The sequence below is a fragment of the Chionomys nivalis genome, chromosome 3 (assembly GCF_950005125.1).
Source record: "Chionomys nivalis chromosome 3, mChiNiv1.1, whole genome shotgun sequence".
NCBI classification, from domain to species: domain Eukaryota; kingdom Metazoa; phylum Chordata; class Mammalia; order Rodentia; family Cricetidae; genus Chionomys; species Chionomys nivalis.
In genome coordinates, this window is record NC_080088.1 from 9,396,678 (window position 1) to 9,419,813 (window position 23,136).

Here is a 23,136-nt window from a genome sequence, read left to right on the forward strand (position 1 = left end):
TCATAGAAAACAATCCAGAGAAATTCAAACCCATCAGACATATGGGTATTTATTTCTTCAAATTCAACTAAGAAAAACATAGGTTCACAGGGTCTTCAACTAATACTGCGAAGGATATTGATGAGTCCAGGTGAGCTGACTCCCTGCAAACAGTCTGCCCTGAGCCAATGTACAGGGAGATTTGGGAATGAAACTGTGGCTAGAGTTCAGACCCAAGGAGGATGAAGATCCCAACCATAGGTAGCACTTGGCAAGAGAAGCTGTAGCCAGTAAGATAACTAGTCCTAGAGAGTGATAATATTTGCTTTGGAGATCTTCATACTCTTGTGAGTTTACATCCTGGTTCAGTGCATAGAGAAGCCATATGTGAACATTTATTATATGATACTTTGGTTTTGTATTTTCTTTATATCACCTAATACTTTCCTTTGGAATAAGAATGTATATCTTTTGCCTTTCTTCCCACAGAATCCTGGGTACATATACTTCACTGTAATTTTTATAGAAGCTTACAAATAAACTAACCATAGATCTTGAAGAAAAGTTTGGGTATTTAAACAATGCTGTAAGAGTTAGAACATTATTGTTGGGGTGGAGTAGACTAAAATGTTATACTCCGTAAAACTGACAAGCACCTTGGAGGGTTGGGCAAAATGGAGTGAGTATACCTTATGTTTCCATGTGGAAACAGTTTGATCTCCAGATGACTATGCTTAGAGGCAGTGGGAATTTATAAATGTAGGATCAGAGGGAGGTCCTTCATGGCATGTTCTCAATTGTGGGTCCCAGCCTCTACCTTACTAGTTCTCCCTCATGTTCTGGCCATGACATTATCAGTTTTACTTTGTTACACACAGAAGCTGTGTGTGCAACTGGCACATATTCAGTATATTGATGTTATTTGACCATGGACTAAGACCTCTGACATGTTATCCCAAATTAACTCATTGTCTTTTAAAGGTTTTTTTTACATAAATATTTTATTTTGCTTTATTTTCCATAAGGAAGATTATTGTTTGATATAGAGTATTGGAAACTCTTGTGCATGCAGTGAACATTTTTCCTTTCTCTTTTAGACTATAATTTCTCATGAGGAATCAACGGAAATTAATTTTCTTTGCAAGCAGTGTATTGTTTATTTTTAACTGCTTCTGGTATGTTGTGCATTTTGGTTATCAAAAACACAGTTGTGATAAAGGCAGACATTCTTTACTTTGACTCTCCTCAATTGCTACCTTTTTTCAGTTTTGGAAATTTAAAACTTTCCATTATTACATTTTTTCTCACTTCAACTATTTCATTCCAGTATAAAATGCATTCTGATTTTTCTTAATGTCACCTTCTCTTTCCTCTTTCCCTTACCATTCAACTCCAGCTCAACTTCCTTTCTACAAGTTCTTTTCCCACTTTCATGTTTAGCGATTTGCTGAGTTTACTTAGGGTTGTCCATGTAGCTTTATGTATATAAATATGAGCTAAATATATTTTTACAACAATGTATGTCTTACTTGATATTCCATCGCTATGAATGGTTTCAATTTTCAATGTTATCAATGGTAGAACTTCAGATATGATCTCTATTTTACTCAATTTATACTCTAAAATTTCCAGAAGAAAAGGTTATACAATGCAATCAAATGGTCTCAAACATAAATTGGTGTGGGAAGTTTTTCTGTATATGTGTTGATTTTATTGGTTAATAAAAAAATTCTTTCAACCAATTGCTTAACAGAATATAACCTGATGGAGGAAGGTCATTGGTTAAATAATAAAGAAACTGCTTGGCCCTCATAGGTTAGAACATAGGTGGGTGGAGTAAACAGAACAGAATGCTGGGAGGAAGAGGAAGTGAGCTCAGACTCGATAGCTCTCCTCTCTGGGGCAGATGCGATGAAGCTCTGACCCAGGATGGACGTAGGCTAGAATCTTCCTGGTAAGTGCACCTTGGGGTGCTACACACATTATTAGAAATGGGCTAGTCCAGGTGCGAGAGTTAGCGAGAAGAGGCTATATATAATGGGCCAAGCAGTGTTTAAAAGAATACAGTTTGTGTGTTGTTATTTCTGGGCATAAGCTAGCCAGGCGACCAGGAGCTGGAGTGGCAGGAACACAGCCTGCAGATCCTACTACAGAATGGCACCTGACGTGGTAGCAGCAATTTCTTGGGTCTGCTCTACTTACTAGAGGCAAGCAAGTGCTCTCATCTAAGAGAAGCTGCCTGACTCAGCTTTAGTGGCAAATCTTGCAGCTCTTTTAAGAGATCGTGCCATGAAACACTTAAATGCTATCGATAAAAGCTGACTGCTTGCTTGTTTGTTTTCTGCCGTAGCAGGAAAAAAGTTGTGTTGTTTTAAAATGCAGACTTTCTGGGCCATCCTGCCAGGGCAAACTTTGACTGTTTGAGGCAGGAGGGCCGACTACAGAGAGAGGACTTGAGTGTTGTCTGTTGCAGCTTGCTTGCTGGCAGGGACCTTGAAATGCCATAGACTTAGACTTGTGGCAATAAAAATGGCTACAGCTGTTACCTCTACCATGAGGCTGGAAAGCTAAGGAATGGGCTGGATCCAGCCTCAAAAGCCACAGCTTTAATCCTACCCATATTGCTCAGTAATTTAAAGGCTCGTGTGGTCAGAAAAAGAGAGAGATACAGTAAAGAGAGATTCAAAGACAAATAAAACCTTTAAATGATTTACAGTGTGTTAAAGATATATGTAGGCTAAAAGTTAAAGTTCTTAAAGTAAAAGAAAAAACAAAAACAAAAATAAGGAAGAAAGAGTAGTTGGGTGTGGTAGTACACATCTTTAATCCCAACACTTGGGAGGCAGAGGGAGATTGACCTTTGTGACTTCAAGGTGTGGTAGCACACTCCTTTAATCCCAATGCCTGGGAGGCAGAGACAGAAGGATCTCTGAGAGTTCAAGGACAGCCTGGTCTACAGAGTTATTCCAGGTCAAAGATATACAGAGAACCTGTCTCAAAAAGCAAAAAGTTAAAAGTAAAAATAAGCGAAATAAAGGTTAAAACAAAGCTGCACAAAGATGGAAATTACACAGAGAATCTTGATACTGCATGCTATTATGCTCTCTTTGAATTGTTTGAATTCTGAGGAAAGAGCAACAGATGCTAAAGGATATTTGTTTATAAATGCTACTGAACTAATCCAACATAGATATTTTGAAAATACCTTGAATTTGGATCTAAGGATATGATACTTTGGAAAAGAGATTCTTCTTTTGTTTTCACAGACGATGACACCCTGCGGATTGCTTCCATTCCAATATGGTATGATAGACCATGCCCTCCTGAAAGGTTGCTGTGAACACCCTCAAAAAATTACTTTGCTCAACTGCCAACTGAGATGAACCTAGCAGACAAGTTATCCCATAAAAGACCCAAATAACAGCACCCCCATTCAGCAGGAAGCAGTTTAGAGAAAAAACTGCACCCATGTTCCCATATATTGTTTATAAATGTTCTTTTACATTTATAGGGGGAGATGATATAGGTGTGAATAATTTGCATTGATATGGATTTTGCTTTAGTGATTTAGATTTAAGATCAATTTTGTTATATGTATATGTATTTCTGATCTTGATTAAGGTATTGTGATTGTGTAGTTCATTTAAAAATGTAATGTATATAGGTTGTTAATGGATAATTATCAATAATAGTCAAGCTTGTAGTCATGTTAGTTAGATTTTCTAGATGTACATAGATATATTTTAGATAAGCATTCTTCATATCTTTCAAAGATTATAGAATATGGCATTTTAAATGTTTTAATAACTTAGGGTTTTTCATGACAATGAGACACTCTGCTCCTGGTAGCACCAATCTACTTCAAGCAGAAGATGGGCATCGAAGAGGCACCTTATGGAGTTTGATAGCCATTTGGGCAAAAAACCGCTCTTGCCTGGACTATTGCATAAACTGGATACAGAGAACCCGCAGAGAGAGGACTGCTGAACTTGCCTAAAGGTGAGATGATCTTTCGGGGTTCCTGATTTATGAAAGAGTCTGCGAGACATTCTGCAGGACACAGCAGATAGTGACTGAACTGCCTTTGAAATTTCCTGCTTCATGAAAACGTCTCTGGATACTATGGGACTGAAGGCTGAAGACTGATGCCCCAACGGTGCAGAGGAACTTTGGGTGACTGTCCAGGCAGCGAGATGTCTCTGTGATTTCTAGAGTTTTGTAAGTTTCTTACTTCTCATTTACTCAGGTAATATTATATCCTTCAGGAGTCTTTGATGGAGTTGAAGAATAGATAGATAGTTATAGTTTTTCTTAGTTATGATAAAGATAAAATAGATGTAAATATTGTAACTGTAATTCTTACTTGATAACTGTTTTGTTATATGTAATTTTGCTATGTTAAAGTTAAAGCCTTCCTTTTTTGTTTAAACAGAAAAAGGGCAAATGATGGAGGAAGGTCATTGGGTAAATAATAAAGAAACTGCTTGGCCCTCATAGGTTAGAACATAGGTGGGTGGAGTAAACAGAACAGAATGCTGGGAGGAAGAAGAAGTGAGCTTAGATGCCATGCAGCTGCTCCCCAGGGCAGATGCGATGAAGCTCCGACCCTGGATGGACGTAGGCTAGAATCTTCCCGGTAAGCGCACTTTGGGGTGCTACACACATTATTAGAAATGGGCTAGTCCAGGTGCGAAAGTTAGCGAGAAGAGGCTAGATATAATGGGCCAAGCAATGTTTAAAATAATACAGCTTGTGTGTTGTTATTTAGGGGCATAAGCTAGCCAGGCGACCAGGAGCTGGGGCGGCAGGAACACAGCCCACAGCTCCCACTACAATAACCAGGCTAGAGGATATATATATATATATATATATATATATATATATATATATATAGATAGATATAGATATAGATATAGAGAGTAGGCAGAGTCAATGAGAAGTCTTGTAGCTGCCCATTGGAGACAGACACAATGGAACCTTGCTGGTAAACCACAGGCACCTGGTGATATACAGATTCATAGAAATGGCTTAATTTAAGATATAAGAGCTAGTTAGTAATATGCTTAAGTGATTAGTCAAGCAGTGATTTAAATAATATAATTTCTGTATGATTATTTGAAGTGTGAGCAACCTCTGTCAACAAATTGGCATCCAACATGGGTAGGTGACTACATCCATAAAACCTGAAAGAGTATTTTTTGATGGGTTCTGTTAGCTTGCAAGGAGTAGATGTACCATGGTTTCTTTAAGAGAGGACTGCCTGATTCAGTGGTAGAAAAAAAAAACCAAAAAATATGAGGTTTCAAAATGGCAGCTTCCTGGTCTGTGCTGCCAGCATAAACTCTGGCTCTTTCAGGACACCAAGCACATTAATGGGTTTGTGAGCAGCGTGCTGCAAGTTACTTGGTGGCAGGATGGGACAACTGGTTACCAGAGTTGAGGTAGTGAGCATGGCTCCCACCTGGTAGTCTTAGAGGCAGTAAACAGACCTCTGCATGTTGGACTTGGCAGTGCTAAAAGGCAAAGCAACCTTAGTCCTAGCTATGCTGCTTTGCATTTTAAAAATTGGTCCTGGTCAGAAAATAATTAAGACTACACAATAAAGACAGATTCAGATTTAAAAGACCTCTAAATGGGTCACAGTGTTAGATAAATGTACATAGGCTTGGGAGAGAAAAGCAAAAGAATGTAGACAGTTATAAAAAAAAATAAATGGCTATAAAAATTAAAACAAAGTCTTTAAAGATAAAGAGTACAAAAAGTCATAGATAAAAGGACTGAAGAAAAATAAGCTACATAAAAATAGAATAGAGAGTCTGGATTAAGTACATTATTGAGTTTTCTTTGAATTTTTTTAACTGTGCAGGAGCTAAGTACAGAGAGACATTTCATTGTATGGTCTGCTAAACTAAACCAACATATATAATTTAAAGTTATCTTGACTTCAAAATTTAAGTCTAAGCATATGTTGCTTTGGAAAAGAGGTTCTGCTTTTGTTTCCACAGAGGATGAAAACCTATGTATTCCTTCCAGACTAATGTGGTTTGATAGGCCAAGAATTCCTGAAAGGTCACCATGAAAACCCCCAAACATTGCTTTGCCCAACAAAAAGTAGGAAATAGTTTGGAGAGAATTACACCCAAATTACCCAATATTGTTTATAAATGTTTCTTTATAAAGTTTCTTTCTGTTTAAAGTGGGATTTGTTATAGATATAAATACTTGGAATGGTATGGACCTTGATCTATTGATATAAATTTTAGGTCAAATGTATATAACTTGATTAGGGTATTGCATTTGTACAGCTTATTTTAAAATGTAATGTATAATTAAGAAATATAGGTTAATAGTGAGTCATATGTAATAATCTAGCTTGTAGTCACATTAGTTAGGTTTTCTAGATTATAGAGATATATTTCAGATGAATAGATATTATTCAAATCTTTCAAAGACTACATAATATGGCATATAAAATGTTTTAAGAACTTACGAATTTTCATGACAATGAGACACATTTGCTCCTGGCAGAACCAGTTACTTCAAGAGGAAGATGGGCACAGAAAAGGCTCCTTATGGAGATTGTGAGCCATTTGGGAAAGAAACTACTCTTGCCTGGAGTACTTAATGTTATGCTATATTAACTGGACTTGCCGGATGTACAGAATAATGACTGCTGAAGCTGCCTAAAGAAGGTGAGACAGTCCATTGGGGTTCCTGATTCATGAAAGAGTCTGGTAGACATTCTGCAAGACACAAAAGAAAGTGACAGACCAACTGCCAATATAGGCAGAACTGTCTGAAATTTTCTGCTTCATGGAAAAGTCTGCCGGATACTATGGGTCAGTAGGCTGATGGTGGGTGCCCTCAATATTAAAGACTAACTTTAGGTGACCGTTCAGGCAGTGATATGTCTCTGTCATTTCTATAGTTTTAGAAGTTGCTTACAATGCACTTCCTGTGTACTTAAGTAATATTATATCCTTCTGGAGTCTTTGATGGAATTGAAGAATAGGTAGTTATAGTTTTTCTTAGTTATGATAAAAGATAAAGTAGATATAAATCTCGTAACTGTAGACTTTGCTTGCTACCTGTTTTGTTATATGTAATTTTACTATGTTATATTTAAAACCTTCCTTTTTATTTAAACAGAAAAGGGGAAAGTTTGTCAGAAGTCCTTCTGTGTATGAAGCTGCTTTTGCCCAAAGGTGTAACAGAATATAATCAGGTTGGAAGATATATATATATATATATATATATTAGGCAGAGTCAATTAGAAGTCATGTAGCTTCCTACAGGAGACAGACACACCAAACCTTGTCAGTAAGCCATAGCCACATGATGATACACGGATTAATAGAAATGGGTTAACTTAAGATATAAGAGCTAGCTAGCAATATGCTTAAGTGATTATTGAGTAGTTATTTAAATAGTATAGTTTCTTTGTGATTGTTTGAGTCTAAGCAGCCTCAATCAATAAATGTCAATTCTAGAGTTTTGGAAATTGCTTACAATGCAGTTCCTGTTAACTTAGTTAATATTATATCCTTCTGCAGTTCTTGATGGAATTGAAAAATAGATAGTTATAGTTTTCCTTAGGTATGATAAAATATAATGTAGACATAAATATTGTAACTGTAATTCTTGCTTGAATTTTGTTATATGTAATTTTACTATGTTAAAATGAGAATCTTCCATTTCATTTAGACAGAAAAGGGAAAATGGTGTGGGAAATCCTTCTGTATGTGCTACTTTTATTGACTAATAAAAAACTATTTTGGCCAATGGCTTAAGAGAGTATAGCCAGGCAGGAAAAGATATATAGAGGGAGTAGGCAGAGTCAGTGAGGTGCCATGTGGCCGCCAAAAAAGAAAGACACTCACATGCTGGTACTGGTAAACCATGAGCCTCATGGAAAAATATAAAATAATAGGCATGTGTTAATTTAAGATATAAGAGCTAGACAATAAGAAACATGAGCAAATAGTCTAAGCAGTGTTATAATAATACAGTTTCTATGTATATAACAAATACAGCCTCTGCCTATAACAAATAAAGGATTTTACTTAATCTATTACTTTTCCAAAATGTTTAGAATATTTCAAAGTCATATAAAATTAGATGGAAGAGGAGAATGTTTACATCTCTATATCTCTTGGTATAGGACGCTATAAGGAATACTGCTGGTTTAAATATGTCACAAACTCAGAGTTTGTATAAAATAAGTATAAAATAAGGTGATGGAGGAAGGTCATTGGGTAAATAATAAAGAAACTGCTTGGCCCTCATAGGTTAGAACATAGGTGGGTGGAGTAAACAGAACAGAATGCTGGGAGGAAGAGGAAGTGAGCTTAGATGCCATGCAGCTGCTCCCCAGGGCAGATGCGATGAAGCTCCAACCCTGGATGGACGTAGGCTAGAATCTTCCCGGTTAGCGCACCTTGAGGTGCTACACACATTATTAGAAATGGGCTAGTCCAGGTGCGAGAGTTAGCGAGAAGAGGCTAGATATAATGGGCCAAGCAGTGTTTAAAAGAATACAGTTTGTGTGTTGTTATTTCGGGGCATAAGCTAGCCAGGTGACCAGGAGCTGGGGTGGCAGGAACACAGCCTGCAGCTCCTACTACAATAAGGTGCCAAACTTCATGTTTTTAAAAGGGTTTCAGAGAAAGACTTTTGCAAAATTGAACTTATGAATACATAGAGCTTGAAGGCACCTGTTAACTTAATTGACAAATTCAATCTCCTTTAGCACAAATACAACCCATCATTATGCTTGACGTAGCTCATTTAAGGTTAAAAGTATTTTTTAGTGCTTTCATTAGCATATGTGCCAATAATGGGTTTGATTATGACATTTTCATAGATGTATACATACATTTTAATGATGTTCTCACTGTTAATCTCTTTTCCCCACTCACTGCTAATAATTTCCTTCTTTCTTAACAGCCCCTTTCTACTCTAATGTCTTTTTTCTTTTATGATGCACCATTGTCATTAGGGTTGCTTAAAGAAACATAGGTGAGATTTTGCTCACTGATAGGTACACTTCTGCAACAGAAATCTCTCTCCTTTCTTTATTGATCCTATCTCTTCAGGGAAGGATTGACTTCAATATGCCACTGACCCTTCAGTGATGAGCGTTGACATGTTCAATATTGTGCGAATCATGGGAAGTTAATCATAGCTTCTGTGAGTTCAAGAATACAATGGTCATGCCAGAAAGTCAGTGTTTCACACCTCTCTTTTTACATTTGTTTTATCATTTCCAAGATAATCCTTGAGCTTTGGCAGTGATGATATAGATGTTCATTTTAGGGATGGATTTTCAATTGCAATTTATTTTTAGTATTTTGAACAGTTAGGGGTCTGTTGAGTCACTACTGATCACTTCAAAGACTAAATTTTATTTTATTATTTGAGATTATAATGTAATTATAGTACTTCCACTTCCTTCTCTTCAAACTTCCCATATAACCCTCTTAGTTTTTTCTCAAATTTATGGCATCATTTTCCAGTAATTCTTAATACATTTATCTATTCATATATATATATATATATATATATATATATATATATATATATATATATATATATATATATACTGTTCTGTTCTGTCTGTATAAACTTACTTGTACGTGTGTTGCTGGGGTTGACTTTTGGCACTGAAAAACCAGCTGATGTGCTCTTCTTTGGACAAGATCATGTCTCCTGCTACCAGCTTTCCTCAGTTGCTTTTAGTTCTTTGTGAAAGGTTGAGACCTCATAGGCTTGAACCCATGAGTTTGTTTAGTTCATGTTTGAGCAGTCATATTAGTGAGATGTTTATGGGTACAGCTTTTGACAATATAAAGAGACACTCTATTACTGCAAACTCTTTATCTTCTGGTTATTACAATATTTCTGCCCCCACTTCCATAATATTTCCTGAGCTTTAGGTGCAAGTATGAATTTACTAAACCAGCATAATTCCTAACAACAATCTATAAATATTTGTCCCATTTACCACAGATAAATGTAGTCTTCATACCTCATCAAGAAACCTTTCTCCAAAAGATAGAAATCACTTAAACCAACATACACACACACACACACATACACACACACACATCAATGCAGAGATGTACAGCCAAGTCCCAATAGATACAGGTACAGAGAGAAGATTGTCTCCTTAAGATAAGATCAGTGCAATAATTCTGACCAGCTACACAAAGTGATCCTACTGGTACAATGATGGCAAGGCCATTAACAGGAAACCAACTACTTTCTTAATGAATTTGATGCCCACTCTTCAGAAAGTAATATTGTTGACAGAGTTTTCTGCCACAACTGGTCCTATAGCTGTTAAGTCCCAAATAATACACAGAGGCATGCATTAATTATAAACTGATTGGCCCAGTATCTCAGGGTCTTTGTATTAACTAATTATTGTAACTTATTAGCCCATAATTCTTGTCTGTGTTAGCCATGTGGCTTGGTACCTTATTTGGTGAGGCAGATACATCTTGCTTTCTCTGCAGCTAGGTCATGACTGCAGACTGTGCATTCCTATTCCCAGATTTCTCCTGTTTCCATTGTTCCACCTCTACTTTCTTCATGGTTGCCTTGCCTATACTTACTGCCTGGCTACTGGCCAATTAGTGTTTTATTAAAAATATGATTGGCAGGGTACAAACCACTGTCCCACAGCAAAATATGAATTCCTTACTACTGTAAAAATGGTTAAAAAATAAATCCTGGATGGTAATAGGCTATAGATAGAAATTTACTGCTGTTGTTTTGCTAAATGAACATAATATGCCTGTCATTTTTTCTGAATAGTTATGCTTATGCCCAAAAAATGTTGTTTTGTTGCTACAATTTGACTCTATCATGAGGCAAATGTTTCTTTCCATAATTATCACTTTCAAAATCATTTATGTAAAACAGATAGTTCAAAAATCTCTACAAAGAGAATTTTAATTCATTTAGAAAAATAATAATTACTGGAATTTTAAATGAAAAGAAAACCACATTTATAGATTCAGTTGTGTAATTTTATTGGAAAAAGAAAACCTTGGTTGAAAGCTGGTAGAATATGTGACAAATCATCCCATGATGAAATGATAAAAACTTAGGTACCCAGAGCATGCATTTCACATTCTTCCTCTTTTTACAAGAAATTCTCGAAAGAATAAATTGAATGTACTAGGTCCAGAAGGAAGCAGAAGACAAGACTTCAGTAAAATTGTATCAGAAACCTGAGGTAGATCCTCACCATCTAAGCAAGAGGCTGATAATATATTAGGTTCAGAATGGCCTAACCCTTACATTGCAGTTGGAGAAGGTTTAGAGTCTTCTGTGGTGTCTTCAGTAGTAATAGCCAAATCCAGATCCATAGCCAGAGCCACATCCATAGCCACAGCCACAGAGAGAGCGTGAGCCATAACCATAGCCACAGCCCAGCCCATGGTAGCCACAGCCGCCGTAGGAGCCATAGCCACAGCCCAGACCTCCATAGCCATAGCCCAGGCCTCCATAGCCACAGCAGCCATAGCCTCTGCCTCCATAGTAATTTCCGTAGTAGCCGCACATGGTGCTGGTTCTTAACGTTGGTCTTCGTAGAGAAGGAGTGTAAGTGACTTGTGTCTGGATACTTCTCCCTGAAGAGGTCCTTTTATATGCTCTCAGTCTGGGTGGAGCCCACCATGTACCCATGCTATTCACTAATTTTGTGACTAATCTAATTATTTTGTTGTTTTTCAACCATAAAAATGCTTCACAGTCATTAAGGAAGCTTGCTTGGCTTGCTATCTCATGTGAGCATTCCTTATCTAGTTTAGGGTTTCAGTGAAGCAGCACACATCCCATACTCTCATAGCTAGACAATTCTGAAACAAATGAAGCTTTGATGACGATGCTACAGGCAGAGGCAACACTTTCCTGGTCAAAATATCATTTGCTTTGTATCTCCATTCCACAAAATCATACCTCCTCTTTGAATCAATTCTTCTTCACTCACATTGAAAATTCATTTTCTGCTCCAGGTTTCAATTTCTTTTATTTTCTGAAAGCAAACATATTTCTATCCCCTTGATGGTAATGGCAATTCAACTAATAAGTATTTCAGAAAATCACTCTAAGCCAAATGTATTGTTTTATTGTTATACAGCCTAGCCTAACCCCATTTGGATTTAATTTCTATAAACCAAAAAGAAATTTTATTTATCACATGAGATCTTATTTCTCCACTTATTTTTTACAAATAAAATCATGATGATTTAGTCAGTACTTTAATGCAATGATATTTCATGTAAGGAACTATACAATGACTTATAGTTGCCATCATGTATTTACATTGACCAAATTATTTAAGCATTCTTGCCTTATCAAGATTTGGCATCAAATACTGAACTTTCACAGTTTTGTAATAAGTCCTTAAACCTTCAGTGTGTGTGATAATACATCCTCCTACTGAAGGTAAAACAAAGCAAGGTTAGTTTTATATTTCAGTGGAACTCTGTGCTTTCATTGTAATAGGGACTAGGTCAGAAGTGAAATTGTCCTCATTGTAGCACATCTACCTTGGTTAATGGAGAAAAAGAGTCAAAAAGTCTCCCATAAAGTATTTTCCTATTGTTGTTCAAGTCAAACACATTTATTTCTTCATTTGTGTGTATGTGTGTGTGTAGAGATCATGATGGTCTCATAATGATGTCCACGAAGGCGTCAGACATGTAATTATACCACCACTACCTCCTGAGTACCAGGACTGCAGGATTTGTGCCATGATTCTCAAATAAATCTGTGTTTTTGAATGTACTTTGATTAAATAGGTATTGTTATATTGATTTTGTTAAAAAAACAGCATTATGACATTTTATCAGAAATATCACGATGTTTGAGAATTTTGAATTAGATGATATTTTCATTATGTATTTTTCAGATTTCACATAGTGACCTCTTTTATCACAATGTACTCAACCAATCAATAGCTCAGAATACATTTTCAGGAAAAAAGATTATTTTAATGACATGGTGGTTTGTCTTTCTCTAGTCCAAGACTTTTAAAAAGTCTTGTCAATTAACATGGCTGAAATTCTTTTGGCAAATAATAAAAAAAAGTATACTTAACTTTTAAAATATTTGACTAAAGTAGTTGTAAAATTTTATTATAATGAATAACATATTGGAATTGTAATACTGTAATGGAATAATCCCTTTGAGGAACTGTGTTTCTTATAGGAAATTTTTACTTAATTTTATCTCCATAGAAACTTTCTCAAATTAATCTCTTCATTTTTAAAATAATTGAGTTTCTCTTCCTACCCAAACAGAGCATTCACTCAAAAAGATTGCCCTCATTTTTTCCTATGGTGGTTTTCCAAACTCAGTGGCTTTCTTAAGTACAGTTGTTGATAATACTCTTTTAAAAGGAGCAAAATGGCTTCCCTTGGGCTTTTGTATCTTTCCCACAAATCTTAGATTTATTTTATCTAGTATTTAATACAATTTCATGTTTTAATCTCTGTCTATTCCCATACATTGTGATTTTTTTTTATTTTGATAGGCATATATTCTCCTGAAATTGCTAATATAGGATCATTAAGACTACTGTCTCAATAAATGTTAAACCTAAGTTCTCTCCATTTTTTTTTTTGAGTTTTGGGAATTCTTTTATTGCTGAGTGACGACCAACCATGTCTCTTCTCACAGCTTCACACATTTGCTTTAGTTTCAATATTTTTTTAACCTACTGCACCTATTCAATTGTTCAGCATCACTTTTTATTTTTTTTATTTTATTTTTTTTTTTTTTTGTTTTTTGAGACAGGGTTTCTCTGTAGCTTTTGGTGCCTGTCCCAGAACTAGCTCTTGTAGACCAGGCTGGCCTCGAACTCACAGAGATCCGCCTGCCTCTGCCTCCCAAGTGCTGGGATTAAAAGCGTGTGCCACCACCGCCTTTTCATTCTTATTTTCTTCTATGTTTTGCTCACAGTTGTGATGGCAAATGCTTATCTTGGGGTTTCTATTGCTGTGAAGAGACTCCATGACCATGGCAATTTCTTTTTCTTTTCTTTTCTTTTTTTTTTTTTTTGAGTTTGGATATAGTTTATTCAGTAAAAGTAAGAGACAGAGAGACAGAGAGACACACAGGGAGAGACAGAACGAGAGAGAGAGAGAGAGAGAGAGAGAGAAAGAGAGAGAGAGAGAGAGAGAGAGAGAGAGAGCAGAGGTAGGGGAGAGGAGAGGAGGCCACAGCCACCTCTTCTGAAGAGAGAAGAGAGATGGGACAGAACCATGACAACTTTTATAAAGACAAAAAGCCATTTAATTGGGGTGGCTTATTTTTTCAGAGGTTTAGTCCAATATTATCATGATTTAGCATTGTAGTGTGCAGACAGACATGGAACTGGAGAAGGGGCTGAGAATCATACACTTCACCTGCAAGCAACAGGTATGAGATACTGGGTAAGAATTTAGCATATATGAGACCTCAAAGTCCACTCCTACAGTGACATGCTTCCTCCAACATGACCACATACTTCAACAAGGTCACATCTCCTAATATTGCCAGTCTCTATGAGTTTATTGGTGTTCATTACATTCAAACTATCACAGTAAACAACCAGGTAAGTGTTCTTAGATTCACCACATCATCTCCCTTTTCTTAGATATGTAATTTTCTTGCATTAATATGGCATCACATTTCCAATACTTATTTTTAAATAACCATCTCCAAATGACCAATTGACATATCCATAGATTGGTGGTTACTTTAAAAAGTCAGCAATGTGTTCCTGACTTCCTTGCTCATGTTCTCCCTCCTTCTGCTCCTCATTTGGACCTTGGGAGCTCATTCTGGTGCTCCAATGTGGGACTCTGTCTCTATCTCCATCCATTGCCAGATGAAGGTTCTATGGTGATATGCAAGATATTCATCAGTATGGCTATAGGATAGGGCCATTTCAGGGTCCCTATCCTCAGCTGCCCAAGGAACTAACTGGGGACATGCACCCACCCACTGAGACAGTGGGGCTGATCTATTGGGAGCTCACCAAGGCCAGCTGGACTGGGACTGAAAAAGCATGGGATAAAACCAGAATCTCTGAACATGGCGGAAAATGAGGGCTGATGAGAAGCCAAGGACAACGGCACTGGGTTTTGTTCCTACTTCGTGTTCTGGCTTTGTGGGAGGCTAGCCAGTTTGGATGCTCACCTTCTTAGACCTGGATGTAGGGGGGAGGACCCCTTGGACTTTCCACAGATCAGGGAACCCTGACTGCTCTTTGGACTGGAGAGGGAGGGGGAGAGGAGTGGGGGGAGGGGGAGAGGAGTGGGAGGGAAATGGGAGACTGGGAGGAGGCAGAATTTTTTTTTCAATAAAAAAGTCAGCAATGACACCTCTAATACCCTGTAATTTGCCCTAAAAGTTTTTTTTTTTTTTTCCATTTTCCTCTGTACCTCTAAAATCATCAGCTTCTTTCTGGGATTATATACATCACGACCGAAAGGAAGACATTTTTAAAGATGAAAATTCTTTGGAGTTAAAATACATGCCAACATTATTATTTATGTTAAGTAGAAATGGATTAACTTTGGCATCAGGAGCAAACAATTCACCAAATAAGGGGAAGAACTTTTGTAAAGGACATATTATTTTATATTCCTTGACTCATGACAATATTTTCTTTAGTATATTCGTAGTAAGAGAAAGTTTAGATGGCTTCAATACCAGTTAATTGCTGATGTGAAGTCAACAGTTGCTGTGGTTTCCCCATTTACACTCACTTGGTATACCAAGATATATGAGTTTGGAATTCTAGAAGCTGATATAGCTGGACAACTGAACACTCTAATCCTGATACAGTAAAATTTAATGCTGATGGTGGTGTGGGCTTTGGCTATGGATGCCTGGGATGTGGTTGTGGAGTCCTAGGCTATGGCTATGGATGCCTGGGATGCTTCTTGGACAGTCAGGGCAATGGTCACAGTGACTGCTAACATGCCTACTGACATCCTTGCTGCTATAAGAAGACCTGGTCTTCTCCCTTCTTTTGAGAAACACAGAGTTAATCATTTTGTTATGAGGCACTGTTTTCTTCCAGCATTACTAATTTCAAAGCTATAGTCTGCTCACATGGGGAAAGACAGTTGTGTCTTAGACTATGGTGTACCAGTAGAAGTTTTTACATGGAAATGATCTAGAGTTTCCATCAATGAAAGAAACATTCTCTGGTACTTTATTTTCTATTGTATGATTGTTTTAAAACTTTCAATTGGTACAATACAGTATAACAAGTAAATATACAGTCTCATTTTGGCATGTCCAATCATTAACCAAAGACCACAGCAGAGTTATTCTTTCCTTCCAAGTAGATACTGCCATCAATTATTGTTTTTGTTACTTTCAATTACTGGAATCTGTAAAATGTTTTTTTTTCTTACATTTTATATTTTTACTGGTGCCTGTCACTCTAAGAGAGTAAGCATCTTTGAACTTATGTATGTTGCCACATGTGACACATGGTCTCTTTGCTGGCTCTTTCCACGTTGCTATAGGGAAACGTAGCAATGTAGAAGCTCGTGTTCCTTTTTGTGATGCTTGAGAACCAATAGAAGGGAAGCTCTTCTGTTGTAATTAATTATACATAAATAAACATAGCTGAGCAGGAAAGCCACCTTGGTTTAGAAATCTCAAATTTAGAAACATAAAAGAAAATTAAAATTATTTGTGAAAACACAATTGGCTTCACTGGGCAAAGAAATTATTGTATGTGTGATGAACAAATTCTGACCAAGGAAGAATAAATTTGAATAAAATTTTAATACTTATATTAAAAAAATATAGAATTCAAGGGAGTAAAAGTGAAACACAAAAATAATAAGAAATGAACTATATCTTTCCAAAATGTGACAAGGAAGGATTTTGCATGTTTCATAATAAATAATTTTGGAACAGATATGCACAATCTGATTTGAAGATTATGTAGCTCAATCATCTACCAAAAATTACAAGGCATTGCACAGGTATGTGTAAATTTTGTGTTTGAGAATGTAAAAGATAACCAATTAATTAATTGAGTGCAGTTATTATGATGGGTAGGTCCATCAGTTGTGGTCTGCAGCCTTCTCTGGGTGTGGGTGCTGGCCGGTGTAAGAGTAGAGAACGTAGGACGCAGGCATACATTCATTTCTCTTTACTTTTTACTGTGGAAGTGATGTGAGCAGCTGCTTCACAATCCTGCTTCCACGACTTCCCCACTGTATGCACTGTAGTAGGGAACTGAAAGCTAAAAGAGACCCTTTTTCCTTTAAGCTCTTCTTGCAAGGGTGGTTTATCACAGCAACAGGCATGAAAATAGAGCAGCAAGTACATCAATCTCATCCTATATCCTAATGACTTAAACAATACGAAAAGATTCTAGTTGAGCTCATGAGTGGTATCCTGTCTTTTTATGTTACAAACACAGGAAAAAGATATTCTGAAAGCCTGTTAAAAAGCATAAGTAACCCTAATAACAACATAGAATTCAAGCTAGAAAAAATTATGTTCACACAAGGAACTTTTTTATTAATTTTTATTAAACTCTACTTTTTCTCTGCTCCCCTCCCTGCCTCTCCACTCCCCATCAACCCTCTCCCAAGTTCGCCATACTCCCAATTTACTCAGGAGATCTTGTCTTTTCCTACTACCTATGTAGATTAGATCTATGTAAGTCTCTCTTAGGGTCCTCTTTGTTGTCTAGGTTCTCTGGAATTGTGGTTTGTGGGCTGGTTTTCTTTGCTTCCTGTTTAAAACCACTTATGAGTGAGTACATGTGATAATTGTCTTTCTGGGTCTGCATTACCTCACTCAAAATGATGTTTTCTAGCTGCATCAATTTGCCTGCAAAATTCAAGATGTCATTATTTTCTTTTCCTGTGGTGTAGTACTCCATTGTGAAAATGTACCACATTTTCCTTATCCATTCTTTGGTTGAGGGGCATTTAGGTTGTTTCCAGGTTCTGGCTATGACAAACAATGCTGCTATGAACATAGTTGAGCACATGTCCTTGTGGCACGATTGAGCATCCTTTGGATATATACCCAAAAGTGGTATTACTGGGTCTTGAGGAAGGTTGTTTCCTAATTTTCTGAGAAATCGCCACACTGACATCCAAAGGGGTTGAACCAGATTGCATTCCCACTAGCAATGCAGAAGTGTTCCCTTTTCCCATACCTCTCCAGCATAAGTTGTCATCAGTGTTTTCGATCTTGGCCATTCTCACAAGTGTAAGATGGAATCTCAGAGTTGTTTTGATTTGCATTTCTCTGATGACTAAGGATGTTGAACATTTCCTTAATTGTATTTCAGCCATTTTAGATTCCTCTGTTGAGAGTTCTTTGTTTAGGTCTGTACTCCATTTTTAAAATTGGATTATTTGTTCTTTTGTTGACCAATTTCTTGAGTTCTTTGTATATTTGGAGATCAGACTTTTGTCTGATGTGGGGTTAGTGAAGATCTTTTCCCATTCTGTAGACTGTCATTTTGTCTTGTTGCCCATGTTCTTTCTTTACAGAAGCTTTTCAGGTTCAGGAGGGTCCATTTACTAATTGTTTCTCTCAGTGTCTATACTACTGGGGTTATATTTAGGATGTGGTCTCCTGTGCCTGTGCATTCAAGTCACACAGGGAACTTTACATCCTGACCACTGCAGTTATCACAGATGGAGCTTCTAAGGAAACATTTTATTCGTGTGGAAAAAAAAAGAGAAAAATCATGTATCTCTGAGTCCAGCGCTTCCTTCCTTCCCCTTTCCTACTTCCTTCCTGTTCTGTTTTACCCCTCCCTTCCTTTGGTTCAGTCTTTTCTTTAATTATTGTTGTCTTTTGCATTTTAAAAGTGATTTCAGGACCCTCACAGGGAAAACATCTTTGGGAAGGAACAATGACAGAAGGATTCAATTGACTACTACATAACAATGTATCTAGTACAATAAAAAGAAAACCAACACACTTAAGTAATATAATTGGAGCAGCTGTTTTGATACACATTTGTCATATAATGTGTACATATTTAACCTTTACAAAAATAAGAAAGAATGAGTCTTTCCTTATGCTTTCAGAGAATGTACATATAAGCTGGTTGGGGAAGAAAGGAAAAGTGTTTGAGAGTTCTCACTGTTTGTCATGGGATGAAGCTAAACCTGCTCCCAACAACAACAGACAAGCTCTGGATATGGAGAGGAAATCCCTGATTAGACAGCTTTCAGGTAACTGATAAAATGTCATCTAATAAGTATAAAATTATAGTTTTCAATAATAATAATACCTGAAAAATCTACTAGAGTAAAGCAGCAATTAGAGAAAATTTATGGCACTGAAAACTTTCATCAGTAAAAATGAAGAGGTAATGAAACTCATTTTTTATTCACAAGTTAATGAACTTCAGAAAGCGCAACTCAGTAAACCAAAGTAGGACCTAGAAGGGAAACAATCACCGAGAACAGTTTAGTTACAGGGAATGTAGAAAAAGACATAAAAAAGACATAGTTTAGTGATATAGGGTATTATAGACAAGGCTTATCTTATCTGGTGAAAAGTCTGTATTATGAAAATGCACTCTTAATCCTTCGATTTTTTTTTTTACCTTAAAGACAAGCTCCCCTGGGTGTCTTTGAACTTGCAATTCTCCTTCCTCAGCCTTCTGAGCACCTCAGATTATTAGGTCTACAGCAAAGGCTAACAAAGGTCTTGTCAAAATGAAAATGCTAAATGCTTTATTTGACAAACTTAATGATAGCCAATCAGTTGACAAGGTTTATTTCAAATGACATGTGAAGATAGCTTTGCAGATATGAATGATTGTAATTTTAAATCTCTAGCTAGAATAGATATTTCCCTAATGAAGAACAGAGGAACAAAACTGACACCATAAAATTTAAAGGAGTCATGTTCCTTAGAAGAAGCAGTAGAAATTGAGAAAGCTGGGCTAAAACAGTGAATTTCATTTCTAGATGTCTAATGCAGAAAATTTTACCAAAGCCCTCTGACATAAAAATCCTATAGTGCATGTTGAATGAACGGATACATTGTAAATTCTTTTGTGGAAGAGGCATAGCCATTGTTTTGATGGGCAGAGTGTGAAATCCCATTTTGCATTTTGGGCATGCCCTGTGGTTTCCTTTTAATAGCAAACCAAAGGTGACATAGTATATGTGATCGTGTTTGTGTGTAATTATAAAGTATTCTTAGACCACAAATCTTTTTGTAAGTTAGAAATGAAGATGAGAAAGCAATAGTTGATTTTGAGACAAGAGGTATGTGAGTATTTTGGAAATTATTATTTTAAATTATTTATACATAAAGTGCCTATATTTGAGAGTTACATAGCAGGACTAATAATTCCTCACTAATAGAAGGTAAAGTTGAGATTTACATAAACACATTTTCAGAACTAACATGGACATAGTAAAGAAATAGAAATAGTAAGTGAAAATAATGTCTATGAAAATAATCACTGTTTTTTCATGGATGCTCAAACAAAACACTTCAATAAGACATTTTTGACATTAACAAATGAAATAAAAACTAGGATTAATTTTATATTAATTATGTTTATTCGAGAAGAGATAAATGAGGACAAGAAGGAAAGCCACCAAGGCCTTTGGTCTGGTGACATCATTCTGAGAACCATAGAAGTGACAGAGGTCAGGTAAACTTTATTCCCTCCGTTATGAGCTACATCCAGGGAGGCTGTGTTCTCTGTGTAAGTTACAGCATAATATGATAGGCTCCTTGGCAGTGTCATCTTCAGAGAAGAGGCTCAGTGCATGTGGGGTTCAGAACTGGGAGTCTTAAAGTTACAATTGGAGAAGGTTAGAGTCTCCCATGGTATCTTCAATAGTAGCCACCAAATCCAGATCCAAAGCCAGAGCCATATCCATAGCCACAGCCACAGAGAGAGCGTGAGCCATAGCCATAGCCACAGCCATAGCCACAGCCCAGCCCACGGTAGCCACAGCCGCTGTAGGAGCCATAGCCACAGCCCAGACCTCCATAGCCATAACCCAGGCCTCCATAGCCATAGCCTAGGCCTCCATAGCCACAGCAGCCATAGCCTCTGCCTCCATAGTAGTTTCCGTAGTAGCCACACATGGTGTTGGTTGTTGAGGTTGTTCTTGGTAGAGAAGGAGTGTAAGAGAGTTGAGTCTGTATGGTTCTGCCTGCAGAGAGGCTTTTTATATGCTTTCAGTGGGGGTGTGACCCACCATGGATTCATGCTATTGGTTAATTTTGTGACTAATATTTTAATGTGCTGTTTAGATGCCTAAGGTGTTAGAGAAGCATTCTTTACAACCCATGGTTACTTTAATCTGATTCTACAGCAATGTATAGAAAGCTGTAGTTCATACCAGGTATTTAGTTATAATCTTAAAACTAGCTGTATGTGAATGGGGAATGTTTTTAATAGTTTAGTTGACTTGCTTTTAACCACTAAGTTTTATTTTAGTCCTAGCTCTCCACAATGAGCCCTGGGATACTTTTTATTACTTGTATAGTCCAAGGTAAATTTTGGATTACTTGGTGGCTTCTTGAAGAAGGAGGAATCTACAGGGTGGGAGGAATGTTCCCCTACGTTTACCTGGCAGATATGGGAAGAAGTGTAATTTGTTGTTTTCATCAACTTTTGTAAGAAATGAAGATTTAAACACAACGAAAAAGTCAAATAACTTCTATTCACTTGAGTTTCTATACTTGTGCTTTTGTCTATACTGCTGGCTAAACACAATGTCAAACACGGTTTTAGGAGAAATCAGCATTTCTGCTTTTGTTGTTTAAATTTTTGAGAAAAATGTTTATTTACTTTATTTTGTGTGTATTTATTATTGTTTTCCATGGATGCATGTCTGTGCACCACTTGTGTGCATGGTGCCTATGAAGGCCAGAAGAGGATGTCATATCTCCTGGAATGGTAGTTAGATGGTTGTGAGTCACCTTGTGTGTGTTTGGAATTGAACCTATGTCCTCTGGAAGAGCAGTCAGTCTTCTTAACCAATAAGCAAACTCTCCAGTGTGTATATGTGTGTGTGTGTGTGTGTGTGTGTGTGCGAGTGTTATATGCTTGTGCTCACAGTGCACACGGGAAGGTCAGAGGACAAGTTGTAGAACTCACTTTTCTCCTACTAATGAGTCCTGGGCATCAAATTCATGTAGTCAATTTTGGCAGCATCCTTATTGATCCTTGATTAGTAGTTATAATTAAATAAATGCCACCTACTTGATCTTAAAATTTTTACTGTAAATTTTCCAATAAAATAAGTGTTTTTATTTACAATGTACTTTGAAGAGTCAGTAAATTTCTCTGTGTACATAAATATAAATCACAAATAAACTTTTGTAATGACAATTACTAGAAATAATGTAAAAATCATTTATTCTTCTGGAATTCCTAAGTTTACAATATTAGATAATGCCCCACATTGGAATCTATAGTATACACTTAAAGAAAAAACATTATCTATGAGTAATTTTATTAAAATTCAAATGATGAAAATAATGCATTTCTTATACCAAGTTGTTCTGAGAATGTATACTATAGAGTATACTATATGCTTTGAACATTGCAGAAACATGTGAACAAAGACCCAGGAAAATGTATCATAAAGACTCCAAAAAGTTGTTGCTTGCAAATTCCTAGAGAGGGAGATTCAGTCTTCTTCAGGGACCTGCTCGCTGTGCAGTTATCCAATGCCAGCGATCAGCCTAAACACTTACATATACAGCGAACACTAAATACACCCAGAAGCTTGTATGTATATCTGTGCATATACATACACATATAAAATAAAATAAAAAATTAAAGAAAAAGAACTCATGAGAGGGAGTTGGCAAGCAGGAGGAGTTGAACAGAGGAAGGGGTAGGGTAAAGCATGTAAACACAGTACACATATAAATTCTTCAAAGTAAAGGCGAAGAGTAGAGGAAAACACATTGATGACCTGGAAGTCAATGGAAGTGAAGATGCAGGGGGTCAGGAAATCATTAACCAAAACTGTGAACAAGTTCCTATTAATAAAGAAAAAGCAAGATGGAGAGGGGAGGGCCTTGGACTTCCCACAGGGCATGGTACCCTGCCCTCTTTTAAGGAGGTAGTGGGAGGGAGGAGGGTGAGTGGGGGAGCAGGAGGGGATTGGG

General features: G+C 36.8%; 1 protein-coding gene across 1 annotated transcript; it reads right to left on the bottom strand.

The window, feature by feature from the left end:
- Positions 1–11,325: 11,325 nt before the first annotated feature.
- Positions 11,326–21,761, bottom strand: LOC130870882 (keratin-associated protein 6-3-like). Its single transcript, XM_057763823.1, has 3 exons — positions 21,697–21,761; positions 21,009–21,118; positions 11,326–11,513 (listed from the first exon to the last, which is right to left on the bottom strand). Exons 1-3 carry the CDS (start codon positions 21,759–21,761, stop codon positions 11,326–11,328), a joined length of 363 nt encoding a protein of 120 aa, XP_057619806.1.
- Positions 21,762–23,136: the final 1,375 nt, after the last annotated feature.